At 44.4% G+C, this 12758-nt stretch overlaps 2 protein-coding genes across 2 annotated transcripts in view; both read right to left on the bottom strand.

Annotated features, from left to right (window-relative positions):
* Positions 1 to 79: 79 nt before the first annotated feature.
* Positions 80 to 3896, bottom strand: LOC118407311 (TLC domain-containing protein 4-B-like). The gene is made up of 6 exons (XM_035807772.1): positions 3811 to 3896; positions 3118 to 3176; positions 2504 to 2601; positions 2057 to 2130; positions 630 to 1376; positions 80 to 157 (listed from the first exon to the last, which is right to left on the bottom strand). Exons 1-5 carry the CDS (start codon positions 3894 to 3896, stop codon positions 1085 to 1087), a joined length of 609 nt encoding a protein of 202 aa, XP_035663665.1. The 3' UTR covers positions 80 to 157; positions 630 to 1084.
* A 3712-nt stretch (positions 3897 to 7608) lies between these two features.
* Positions 7609 to 12758, bottom strand: part of LOC118407310 (zinc finger protein 177-like) — a 5935-nt gene continuing 785 nt past the window's right edge. The window contains exons 2-5 of the mRNA XM_035807771.1: positions 11483 to 11709; positions 9046 to 9726; positions 8254 to 8436; positions 7609 to 7821 (exon numbers count right to left, since the gene is read on the bottom strand). Of these exons, the coding sequence (XP_035663664.1) occupies positions 7609 to 7821; positions 8254 to 8436; positions 9046 to 9726; positions 11483 to 11704 (1299 nt within the window). The 5' untranslated portion in view covers positions 11705 to 11709. The remainder of the gene's footprint in view (positions 7822 to 8253; positions 8437 to 9045; positions 9727 to 11482; positions 11710 to 12758) is intronic.

The following is a 12758-nucleotide window of genomic DNA, read 5'->3' as shown; positions in this document are numbered from 1 at the left end:
CAGTTAGACCTGTTGTGTCACCGGAGCTACGTTTGTACCGGAGGGTGTTTTTTTTTTTTTTTCCTTTACGAAATGATTTAATTTTGCACAAAGTAATCTTCCTCTTTACCGCAAATTATTTTAGAACAGCCACTGAAGAAGTTGTATGCAACAAAACCTGTTGAGACAAAACGAGTCCTGTTCATGTCACATTGTTGTTCCCTGTACTGTGTACAGGTGTGGTCTAATCACAGCGCCGCCGCGCTCCAGAGAGTCAGAGTTGCATTCCACGACGCCCTTAAAATCATGACGTCGCAACCTAGATCCACCAGCAACAGCTGGCTGTTTGCACTGTTGCGCTTAGACACCTTCGACGCCAGGAGGCGTAAGCTGACGCATTCATTTGCGACTCGCCTCCTGGCGTCCGAGAACGATATTGTAAGAGCGCTGGCATGCTCTGATGCTGTCTCCACAAGCACTTTCTGGAGTAACTACTGTAAGGTCGTGCACAGACCACGTGCACGACGAGACGCAATGTGAGTCCTGTATTTTTGATTTTAAACAGTAGATTATTGTTCTTTCTTTTAAATGTACTGTCAATTGTCCGTCCATATGGGCCATAGTGCCTGATAATAAACAGAACTGAAAACCGGTTTGGCAGGCTGAATAAGAAATCTAAACTATGCGGCTCCAGATGTTTTACTAAGGAATAACTGCGGTGCGATAGATGTCGGTTAGCTGAGGAATGAGTCCACTCTACCATAGACAATTCATTAGAACAGTTCTCCGTAGCAAATATATCCCAACATCGAACCGTCTTTAAATAGATATTTATGTATGAGCAACCGCCTCTATTTAGATGTTTCAAAGTGCCACGGAAAGCCATTTCATAAGCCACTGTAATAAATTCAATATCTCATATATAAAGTTTCTATCTTACATAAATGATTATTCGATGATACTCGTTGCATCTTTAATGCTTTTTTTTTTTAATTTCATGTATCATTCTATTATAGTATTGAATTCTTTTACAGTTGATTGCGATGGCAAAAAAGAACCTCTAACACTTTCATACTTTGGTGCCTGTTAACGTTACCTTTTGACTTTACGTTTGATTTTTCTTGTCTTTGTTTCCGAAGAAGTATTTTATCACTCCTCTGTATATCCTGTAAAACCAGAAAAGGTTCAAGCAGTGCATCGTGGGAGATAGAACCAACGCCACGACCTTCATACTGAAGGTCACCCCGGAGAAGTCCTCTGATTGGATGATAGAGGTCAGGTGATACCAGAAGAAGGGGATGGGTGCGACTCTGGTCAGGAAGAACATCGCCAGAAGGACGAGTCCATTCACTTGGTAGAGGGTGGACGTTTTCTGACCAAGTTCCTTTAATATCAACCTGCAAAAGTGTAAAATACAAAATGTAAGGCCCACAGCGTTGAGGTTGTACATTTAGGATCATTTAGGAACAGTACACGTGGGATGTGTCTGTGTCTGTTCAACTGCGTCTGTGCATAAGCTCCTTGGTCTGTGCAAGGAGGTTTCAAAAAGTGGTACGGTATTGGAAGGCGGAGCCCAACCCCTTTCAAAGTCTTTCACCACCCCAACCGAAGCCAAGTTCAATAGCCTGAAGTTCTGCCTTGTTAGCTTTGGTCCGCTCCCAAATTTTAATACCGTCAGGAGCAGTTGCTAAAGCCAGGTATCCCATTTTACACCTGCTTTTAGTCAGAAAAGCCCTGTAAAGTGCCTTTCCCAAGAACACTAGACTAGACTATATGTCTAGTCAGGAATGCCAGGAATTGGCCTGTTGAACTCGTCTCTGCTCGCCTAGTCATTCGACCATTTGCAATATGTTCACCGGATTGGTTGGAATGGTTAATAGTAATCTCCAAGCAGATCCTACGGTACCATAAGTTAGAATCAAAGCTGATAAGTGAGGATAGCCGGCCAAAGGGAGTCAGACGGGCACACTCCTTGGCCGGCTTCACTCTGACAGCTTTTGATACTATCTTATGCTACCTTAGGATCTGCTTGGAGATTAGTCGGTAGACCCGATGATATGAAAGGGTTTACACTTACCGCAGGTTGTTAAATGGGTTAGCAAGCTCCATTAGGATCCACTGCAGTTGGTAGTAGGGCAACTCGGCTGAAGCCTGGAAGGGGAAGAATAAGAATAAGCAAGTTCACTGTTTAAACTGCGCCTGCGCAGCGAGATGTCTTGTGGGTGATATGTAAAAGGGAAGACCCATATTATAAGTTGTAAACAACTTTTGTCTAGAACCTGGTTTATACAAGTCCAGACGTATTTTCTTCATGTCCCAGGATCCTTTAACTTTTAGTTATTGGCCACATTGCTTCTAGTTACACATGCGCAGTTTATATCACGAGCCGACTTATTTGGGAAGAAACATGTACAGGAGGGACGAAAAATGAAGAAAAAACTGGGTGACAACAAAAGTAGGCAAGAAAGAAAATAGCCTACTTGTTGGCAACAATGTTGCCATAGAAACCGTGACGTATACGTACGGCGGCGGCGTGTCCGGTGTAGAGGCAGATCACGTGATGCACGAACATGGACCAATGGGAGACGTCCTCGGTCGGATTAGATGCAAGAACCACCGTGTCTAGTTTGATGATATTAAAATAAAGTAATAGGTTGTTACTAAGAGGGCAGGAAAAGTTCCAGGGAAAAGTATTTTTGAACACCTTAATTCCGGAAGCACGTCACCGGAACGTACTGCGCCTGCGCGAACCCTGGTGTTTTGGGGCTTGGTTTGGTCAACGTTGCATTGAAATCCCGCTTGTTGCACAGTATATGTTAGAGACATGGTTTCATGCAAAACGTACACGGGATTTTACCCTTATATACGCACGTACTTTCTTAAATGCGGCCCTTTAGTAAACCGGGGGTTTAGCCAGGTTTAGCATGTCTATACTTTTCGCGCAGGCGCAGTACGTTCTGGTGACGTGCTAATTCCGGAACTCTGATACTTGAAGGTACGACTGGTTATGACTCTTTATTGTTCTTTTCTGAGATGGTTTTAGGTACTTTTTAGTCCGCACGTTCCCCTTATCTGATAATTGACGAAAGAAGCATTTTTTTTCTACATGCAATTTCGCTAGTAAAAGCAAGGAACTACCTGCCATCGTGTAGCCCACCAGGACACACACAGACAGCTTTAACAGCGGAACTTCCTGCCTGGAGAAGAAAACCAAAAGTGCTCAGATGTTATTGAAATGTTATCAATAACGTATTTCAAGGCTCCTATATCTGTATCCGTATCTATGTAGCCGGTATAACCATCTTTGTTCGACGTAACACACCAGCCAATGATATCATATGATTGTTTGTGATGCCATTGTTTGTAGAACGATTTTGGTTTCTCTCCTGTCGATTGGACAGATGAGGAGGCAGACAGGCTATTTGCCTGTTTGCCTGACCTGCACATGACTTTTTATGGTGAAGGAGGGGTGTGCAATTCCTTCTCCACCCTCTCGTCTACTGGAGCACTAAGTCTCACAGGGGCAACTGTATGCAACGTGTGAGGCGGCTCCAGCAGATGTAGCTTTGTTGTTCGGAGTATCCGTCTCCTAGGAGGACTTCCAACCATGGATGTAGTACGATATTACGTTCATATACTTATTATATTGTTATGATATTGTTAACGCATACAAAACAAACTATTGATGTTTTATCAGCTTTTCATATACTCCGATATGCGCCAGGCCACAATCGTGTATGTGATCTAATGCCTTAATCGTCGCCTGGTAAGCTATACGTCACGACCAAATCAAATTTACGACGTAATATTTAGTAACCAAGTAGAGCAGACCTGATGACGGTTGGCGTGATGACGTCAGAGAACAGGAAGAGGTAGAGCGCCATGGAGCCGACCAGTACGCTGTGGAGGAGGGCCATCAGGCTGGAACATGGGAGAAAAACAAATATCCTGACCTTTGTTTGTTTGTTTGTTTGTTTGTTTGTTTGTTTGTTTAAAAGTCCTTCCCAGATGGCACCATCTCCATTTCTGTAGCCTTAGGCCACACAAGCGTTGATCTAATATTTTCCAAATGCTGAGTGCTAAATAATGTCCTTGGCACACACACACAAACAAACAAAAATACACAGACAAAAAAACACAGAGAGACACACACACACAGACAGACACAAACAGACACACACACACACGGGAACGCTACCTAAAACATAACCTCCATTTTCATGACATGAGGTAACAAGGTAGCAGAAACTCTTAAGAGTATAGGAGCTTGCAACAAATCCAAAGCACACTCATACAGATCCTTCCGCCAAGTTGTTATATAATAAATCATGTCACATGCCCATCCTCTCACACACACACTACTGAAAAGTCCTCAAAAAAAAAAATTAAGCTTAAGTCTAAAATTAAGCATCCAGCCATCCAAACGCTTTTATATAACTGTACTCGGTCCCTCAAAGTCAACAATCACATGAAGGATTGTCCAAAGAAAGAGAGACCTTTATCAAATGGCTTTTACAGGACAATGCCTTTTAATTTACATATATTGGACAGGTATAGTATATGTACAGACCACATGGCAATAAAATAATGTATCAAACTTACAAACAAGCTTACATGAACATTAAATATCAATACACTATCAACCTCTTAGTCATATGGATGGGAACAAAATTGGGCTACTATGTGGGTCACCTGTGTACAAGTACATCATCTGGGTAAAATTGGTGTGTTGTGTGGGTAAACTGGGTTACTTTGTGGGTCTTTATTAGTAGTGTGCTAAACTGTGTAAAAACCTCACACTATTAGCTTGTAAATAAATACTGTACATTTGTTTAACAGTGACACATAAATACTTCTGGACATACAATGCACGTACAGCTTATTCAAACTGTGAGTCTTATATACATAAGTGTCTGGTCAGTTCAGACATGTTTTCCTCTACAAGGGTTACCACCTGGGTCGGCTGGGTGTGCTGTGTGGGTTGCTTCGTGGGCTGCCAACAGGCTCCCATCCTGGGTTCTAAACCCACGCAGCTCACACACAAACATGTACAGCTTGTTCAACAGTCTTACAGTGTTTTTCAAGTTATAAATTGTCTCCCTTAACATGGGTTACCTTCCGGGTCACCTGGGTGTGCTGTGTGGGTCACTTTGTGGGCAACCAACAGGGTACCATCCTGGGTGAAGACCCATGCAGTTCACACAATAACAGCTTATGCTACATTTGCAACTATGAATGGTTAAGTGACTTGTCTCCTGGGTCAACTGGGTGCACTGTGTGGGTCACTTCATGGGCTGCCAACAGGCTCCCATGCTTGCTTACTTACTTGCTTAAGTCGAGTCCATCCGGCCTCGAGTTGAGATGGCAGCCCAGGCGCCCCTGTCAATCATTGCACTTTGTAAGTTGTCGACTTCCAGGCCTGTGTCTTTCCTGAGCATGTCTATATATGTTGCTGCCGGCCTTCCTGGCCTCCTCTTCCCATGCCTGGGTGTCCAGAGTACCAGGTCAGCAACCATTTCCTTACTCCTAAGGCAGTGACCTGCAAACTTTAATCTTCTCCTTTGGATCTTATCGGACAGTTTTGGTATACCAGCATACAAGTCCTTGTTAGAGATATGCTGTGTCCAGTGTACGTTGAGAGCAGTTCTCAGCAACCTCGTGTAACAGCCGTCCAGCTGTTTTTCCAGCTTGGTAGTAAGTGTCCACGACTCGCACCCATACAGGAGTACTGATTCGACAGTCGAGAGGAAGAGCCTCACTTTCAGTTCACGAGAGAGGTTTGATCTCCAGATCTTCTTTAGCCTGTTGCACGCACGCCAGGCTGCTGCTTTTCTTGCTGTTATGTCCTTTGCTGTGCTTTCCATTCTAGACCCCAGGTATTTGAAATCCTTTACCTCATCTAGAGTATTACCTTCGTTTGTTATGAGACAGTATGGAGTCGGAATGTTAAAGGCCATGTACTTTGTTTTTCCAGCATTTATACGGAGTCCAACCTTGCCCACTGAACTCTCTACACTCCCGAGTAGCTCCTGAGCTTGTTGGATCGCCCCTGATAGCAGCGCTATATCGTCAGCGAAATCCAAGTCAGTCATTACTTTTGGGCCAATCCTTCTACTTCGCCTCCTCTCCACTTGCAGACCAAGTTCTTCCTCCCTACCCTCTATAGCCATCCTCAGTGTGTAATGAGGGTCTGCATGCTCTTTTCCGTAAGGCGTAGGCAGCCTATTTTATTTCCCGTAAGTCGTAGGGAAAACCATCTTATCTACGTAATTCGTAGCAAGGCGACCAAATTTAGCGTAATTGCCTTCCTTGATTTAGCGTAATACGTAGGAGGTTCTTCTGAATACAGCGTAAATCGTTGTCGGGACCCCCCATACAGACCCTCCGTAATCAAGGACAATCACAAACAGATATGGAGCAAGCGTATCCCCCTGCAGCACCCCAGCATACAACTCAAAAAGCTCAGTTTCACCATCAGGGGAGATGACTTTTGCCTTAGTATCCTGGTACATGCCGGCTATGGCTTCCACTAGTTGTTCTGGTATGCCGTATTCCGTATGCTCTGAGAATCTTCAGCATCTTGCCTCTGTGAATAGTATCAAAGGCTTTCTTGAAGTCTATGAATGTAATTATTGATGTTAAATTATATGCATTGATGCCTTCAATATGCCTACGAATTGCAAGAATGTGCCTTACCGTAGACCTCAACACCCTGAATCCGTTCTGGTTCCTCCTCAGGTGTTTATCCAGTACTGGTCTTATTCTGTTCAGGATCATTCTGTTGTATGTCTTTGCAATGATAGAGCTCAAGCTGATGCCACGGTAGTTCTCAGTGAGTCTGAGGTTCCCAGCTTTGGGTATTGGTACAATATTTAGGGTACTCCATTGTGCTGGTTTTTCCCCTTCCAGCAGTGCCCTGTTACAGAAATCAATGATAATCCCGTCTAGGTCTTTGCATCTTTTCAGTACCTCAGGTGGTATTCCATCTTCACCACTACTTTTTCCTTCAACGAGTGATTTCCTTGCCTTCTCATATTCATCATTGTCGAAAGGGCCTACCTTTATACCGAGATCACCCAAGACAGTTGGAATTTCCTCGTCCTCGCATGTTATGTCTGGGGGATTACCAAGGAGGTTTTTAAAGTGATTGTACCAGCTTTGTACACGCTCTTCTTGTGAGTTTCCTTCCAGTTGACTTTTCTTTGTCGCTTCCCTGTTTGTTATCTCATTTATCAGTTTCCAGCTCTGCCCGTGTTTACTGTTTTCATGAGCCTTTTCTATCTCCTGGATCTTTTGCAAGAGATCCTCCTCTGCGACCTTTGTGTTTCCTCAAGTCTCCCATCCTGGGTTCCAAACCCACACAGCTCACACACATACATGTACAGCTTGTTCAACAGTCTTACAGAAGTTACAGTGTCTTTCAAGTTACCACTTGTCTCCCACACAGTGTCTTTCAAGTTACCACTTGTCTCCCTTAACATGGGTTACCACACGGGTCGGCTACGTGGGTCACTTCGTGGGCTGCCAACAGGCTCCCATCCTGGGTGCTAAACCCACACAGCTCACACACATACATGCACAGCTTGTTCAACAGTCTTACAGTGTTTTTCAAGTTATAAATTGTCTCCCTTAACATGGGTTACCACCCGGGTCGGCTGGGTGTGTTGCGTGGGTCGCTTCGTGGGCTACCAACAGGCTCCCATCCTGGGTGCTGAACCCACACAGCTCACACACAAAGAGCTTGTTCAAACTGTGAGACTTGTAGTGTCGCGTCAGTCGGGACTTGTCGACAGCCCTGTAGCCGCACTCCACACACACAAAGGGCCTCTCTCCACTGTGCACCTGTAAGGAATGTAGATGTAAATAAGCATGAAAGTTCATCTGCGTTGGTAGAATACATTATAGAAAAATGCGAACACTTTATATCCTACATCCAACACTGGAATCAGCACTATAGCGACTTACCCCTCTAAATTATTTTGTCAAACTTCATCAACCTTGTTCACAGAATGAATGATCCCTATCACAGTGTCATGGTACATGTATCAGGCAATGGTTAACACAGAAAAGTAGAGCAAATAATAAAACTTAATTGAAAGGATTCCATTGCTGAAGTGAGAATACAATGAAAAATTCTAATGTAAATTTTGGGCATGTGAAAAGTTGGTTTGGGCAAGTAAAACTTTTATGTGCTTGCCAAATAGCACATTCAAGTGAATTTTAGAAAATTTGTTAAACCCTCATACCTGAAAATAAAAAACAATTTTTACATACCGCCAAGTGCCGGTCCAGGGTGCCCTTCTGCGATGCTGAGTAGTCACAGTCGGGACACTTGAAGGGTTTCTCCCCTGTGTGGGTCCTCAGGTGGCGGGTCAGCACAGAGGACCAGGTGGTGGTGTAGCTGCAGTGGGGACACCTGTGGAGCTTACCGGTACTGCAGCTGGACTCACCTGGCATCTGGAAGGGGTGTAAGACAAAAGCTCTGTCAGCAATTCGACCTTCTTGATGAATACTGTAAATGCAGAAACTTTCACATTGGTGTTCGCGTTTCGCGTGACCGCTTAACCACGAACTAAAACCACAGCAAACATTTTTCCTTGGCAGTAAGAGACTGCAGTGCATGGTTCTACCGCAAACTTAAAACCACTGCGAAAAGTCCTGCTTCCTGCTACCATGAAATTAAATCCCCGCGAACTTAAATGCATTTACAGTATTAGTCATAACTAGCAGCCCAATTGCCAGTACTGCAGCTAGCCTTACACTGCTGCAACCCTGGGGTTTAAAAAGCATCATATAGTTGGAATACTGTCAATAATTGCACCTTCTATAATAATTGTAGCTAGAGTAAGCTCTCCTTAATTCTTTAATACAAGAAGTTCCTATGTCAAAAACAAATTTGTACAAAGTTCTGAATGTTGATTTGTGGGGAAAACTACAGTCCTTAAGAATAAGAGGGCATATCAAGTCATTGGTCAAGCAATAAAGGCATCAATAAACAATCAATGCAACAAAACAATGTGTTCATTATTCTATGTTGTGCTTTACCAGCAAAACAAACAAACTTACTTCCATCTCCTGTTGCTGATTCAGAAGGGCGTGTCCCATCTCCATGGAGACGCCTCCATCCACGATCATGTTCTGCTCCACGGACCACTCACTAACCGCCTCTCCAGTGTTCCCCAAACCCCCATGCACATCCCCATACCTCCTCCCGACCCCCGGCTGCATAGTGCACTCTTCCATTCTCGCAAGATAGTCACTCCCCACGTCTGCTTGGTCCTGTACATGTACAGCTTCTGTTGTTTCTCTGAAATCTCTCCACAACGTTTGTCCCTCGTTCTCTCTATCCACGGATGGCTCAACCTTAACAATAACTACATCTGACGACGGACTGCTCTCGAGTTGCGGACTTTCATTTTCATTTAAGCTTCCATTGCCCAGTCGTCTGGACAAGTTTGCTTGTGTTAGTTCTTCATAATCAGTGCTTGTGACAGCTGTAGAGCAGTGTTTGTCTGTTAAACTTTGTTGTTTCTTATTTCTGGGTTCTTCGGTGCTTTCTTGTGATCGTCTTGGAGGTGTTATCGAGACGCCAGATCTTGTGGAGGTCTCTTTTTCTCTCCTTTTCCTTTTGTGGCTTGAAGAAACCTGCGAGACTGTGCTGGGCGTTCGCATCCTCGAGTTCAAGATTTCTGTGGTGAGTGTCGAGTTCCCGCAAGACCCACTATCTGCCTCCCTACTCTCACTGGGCTGGTGGAAAAAAAAGACTAAGAATTAGCCAAGAAATCTAACGTAATAAAAGAATAAAAACCGACAAACAAGAAAGAGAGAAGCATGTGCACGAGAAAGAAGCATGTGCACAAGAGAGAAGCGTGTGCACGAGAGAGAAGCATGTGCACGAGAGAAACAGGTGCGAAAGTGAGAAACAGGTGCGCGAGAGAGAAGCAGATGCGCAGGAGAAACAGATGCACGAGAGATAAACAGATGAACGAGAGAGAAGGAGGTGCGCAAGAGAGAAGAAGGTGTGCGAGAGAGAAATAGGTGCACGAGAGAGAAACAGGTGCGCGAGAGAGAAACAGGTGTGCTAGAGAAGAACAGGTGCGCGAGAGAGATAGGTGCGCAAGAGAGAAACAGGTGCACAAGAGAGATAGGTGCGCAAGAGAGAAACAGATGCGCAAGAGAGAAAAAGGTGCGCAAGAGAGAAAAAGGTGCGCAAGAGAGAAAAAGGTGCGCAAGAGTGAAATAAGTGCGCAAGAGTAAAACAGGTGCGCGAGAGAAACAGGTGCGACAGAGAAACAGGTGCGAGAGTGAAATAGGTGCGCGAGAGAGAAACAGGTGCGCGAGAGAGAAACAGGTGCGCAAGAGAGAAACAGATGCGCAAGAGAGAAACAGGTGCACAAGAGAGAAACAGGTGCGCAAGAGAGAAAAAGGTGCGCAAGAGTGAAATAAGTGCGCAAGAGTAAAACAGGTGCGTGAGAGAAACAGGTGCGATAGAGAAACAGGTGCGAGAGTGAAACAGGTGCGCGAGAGAGAAACAGGTGCGCGAGAGAGAAACAGGTGCGCGAGAGAGAAGCAGATGTGCGCGAGAGAAACAGGTGCGCGAGGGAGAAGCAAGTGCGCGAGAGAGAAGCAGGTGCACAAGAGAGAAACAGGTGCGCAAGAGAAACAGGTGCGCGAGAGAGAAGCATGTGCGCGAGAGTGAAGCATGTGCACGAGAGAGAAGCATGTGCGCGAGAGAGAAGCATGTGTGCGAGAGAGAAGCATGTGCGCGAGAGTGAAACATGTGCGCGAGAGAGAAGCATGTGCGCGAGAGAGAAACATGTGCATGAGACAGAATCATGTGCGCGAGAAAGAAACATGTGCGCGAGAGAGAAGCATGTGCGCAAGAGAGAAGCATGTGCGCGAGAGAGAAGCATGTGCACGAGGGAGAAGCATGCGCGCGCGAGAGAAGCATGTGTGCGAGACAGAAGCATGTGCGCGAGAGAGAAGCATGTGCGCGAGAGAAAAGCATGCGCACGAGACAGAAGTTAGACATCCAGGTAAGCAATATTCAAATACAATTCAATTTCTACAACTGGATTAAAAAAACGAATATTTACTTCCGGACGTTTTGAGTGACATCCATCACTCTTCATCACTCTTCTAGTTAGCTGTACTTGTATCAAATTGTTCTGCTAGTTCATTCTAGTGATGCTGAAAAAGAGTGATGGATGTCACTCGAAACGTCCGGAAGTAAATATCCGTTTTTTATCCAGCTGTAGAGATTGAATTGTATTTGAAGACTAGATTTGAAAATGATCAGCAGTCCTCATTGTTTGAGCTGTCTTCCACAGCCGTTTCAATGTTTCATTTGTATTTATATGTTCCGAAGTGTAATGTCTATTCATTTTCTTTGTAACATGCTTTTATTTCCATGTATGTAAATACTGGGCCCTATTTAAAACCAGTTTCTCTAAACTGGATAGGCTACCCAGGCGTTTGAAAATAAACAAACAAACAAACAAACCTCATTGTTTGAGCTGTCTTCCACAGACCCGGTCGTCAGTCCACAGAACTCGCGCATGATCACATCAGCCAGGGTGTCGATGAGGTCCTCACGACTTGACGAGGTTTGAGCTTCGATGCATCGTCTCCCGAGCTCCAAGACGAGCTCCTCCATGTACAGTCTTGGCAGCACCGCCAAGGTTACGACCTTGGACAGTCCGTACGGAGGATCCTTCTGAGACATCTTATCTGCAATCAATCATCAATCAATCAATCAATCAACCAACCACACAATACGAGCGATCGTTGTTGTTGTTTATATCCGGGGTATTCGGCGGTTAGTGCCTACCAGGACGTCAGTAAATTGAATTAAAGATTCGTATTTAAATTAGCAGATCAAATTACCGGTTCATATGTAAATCAATCGTTTGCCAAACATCTGCGTTTTGCCTACCACTGTGTCACAGTGACATCATCGCGATCGCTTGTATCAATCAATCTTTATTGTAACGATTTCAACCAAACCTATGTATGATATTTTACTTAGAGCTACTCTAAAGAATGGTATTATTAAGGGATATACTATACACTGAACGAGAACATACTGTAAATGCATTTAAGTTTGCGGGGATTTAATGTCGTGGAAAAAGGACTTTTCGCGGTAGCACCATGCACTGTAGAATCTTAATCAAGTTAATGCCCTGGAAAAATGTTCGCGGTGGTTTTAAATTCGCGGTGAAATGGCCAACGCGAAAACCACAAACATAAATCCACCGAGAACATTTCTGCATTTACAGTATTACACCAAAAAGAGACAAAAAACACTGATTGTCAACATCAAATTCCTGGTTGTGGATTAATGAATCTCCAAGCTGATGTTGGTTGTAAGATCATGATGTTTGTCTGACTTCTGGACTGATGTAATAGCTTACTAGTAGTTAGATGCTCTTAAAATGCTCCTAGGAAGAAAAAGTCTGGTATAAAAGTAGCTCCAAAGGAACGGTATATTACATAACACCGTTCCAAAGCGAGCCATACAAGAGATCCAACTTGTGTTCAATGGGCCTTTATTCTGGCCCGGCGGGCCGGATTCTTCAACTCCCTACCTTCCGAACGCACTTACCTGCGTTTGCGGACGAAAAACAAGTCCAGAAGCCCCAAGATAATCCACATAAGCGGTAGAAAAACAAAGAGTCCATTCATAAAAGTCACCGCCGGCCATTTTTGTCATTATTAATGCGGGGATTTGACCCGATGTGACCCCCACGTCGACTTTGGAAAAATGATAGCAGCTCATT

This window comes from Branchiostoma floridae, unplaced genomic scaffold (genome assembly GCF_000003815.2).
Source record: "Branchiostoma floridae strain S238N-H82 unplaced genomic scaffold, Bfl_VNyyK Sc7u5tJ_1285, whole genome shotgun sequence".
Taxonomy (NCBI): Eukaryota; Metazoa; Chordata; class Leptocardii; order Amphioxiformes; family Branchiostomatidae; genus Branchiostoma; species Branchiostoma floridae.
The sequence above is the reverse complement of the archived record's forward strand: the minus strand, read 5'-3'. Positions and strand labels throughout refer to the sequence as shown.

What these genes read in the sequence shown, in the direction of transcription:
- LOC118407311 (XM_035807772.1), bottom strand. Translation starts at nt 3,896, where the DNA reads ATGGCCCTCCTCCACAGCGTACTGGTCGGCTCCATGGCGCTCTACCTC. An exon ending in GGTGGGCTACACGATGGCAG is followed by an intron (nt 2,602 to 3,117) that starts GTAGTTCCTTGC and finishes TCATCAAACTAG; the next exon opens with ACACGGTGGTTCTTGCATCT. An exon ending in AACCCATTTAACAACCTGCG is followed by an intron (nt 1,377 to 2,056) that starts GTAAGTGTAAAC and finishes ACACTTTTGCAG; the next exon opens with GTTGATATTAAAGGAACTTG.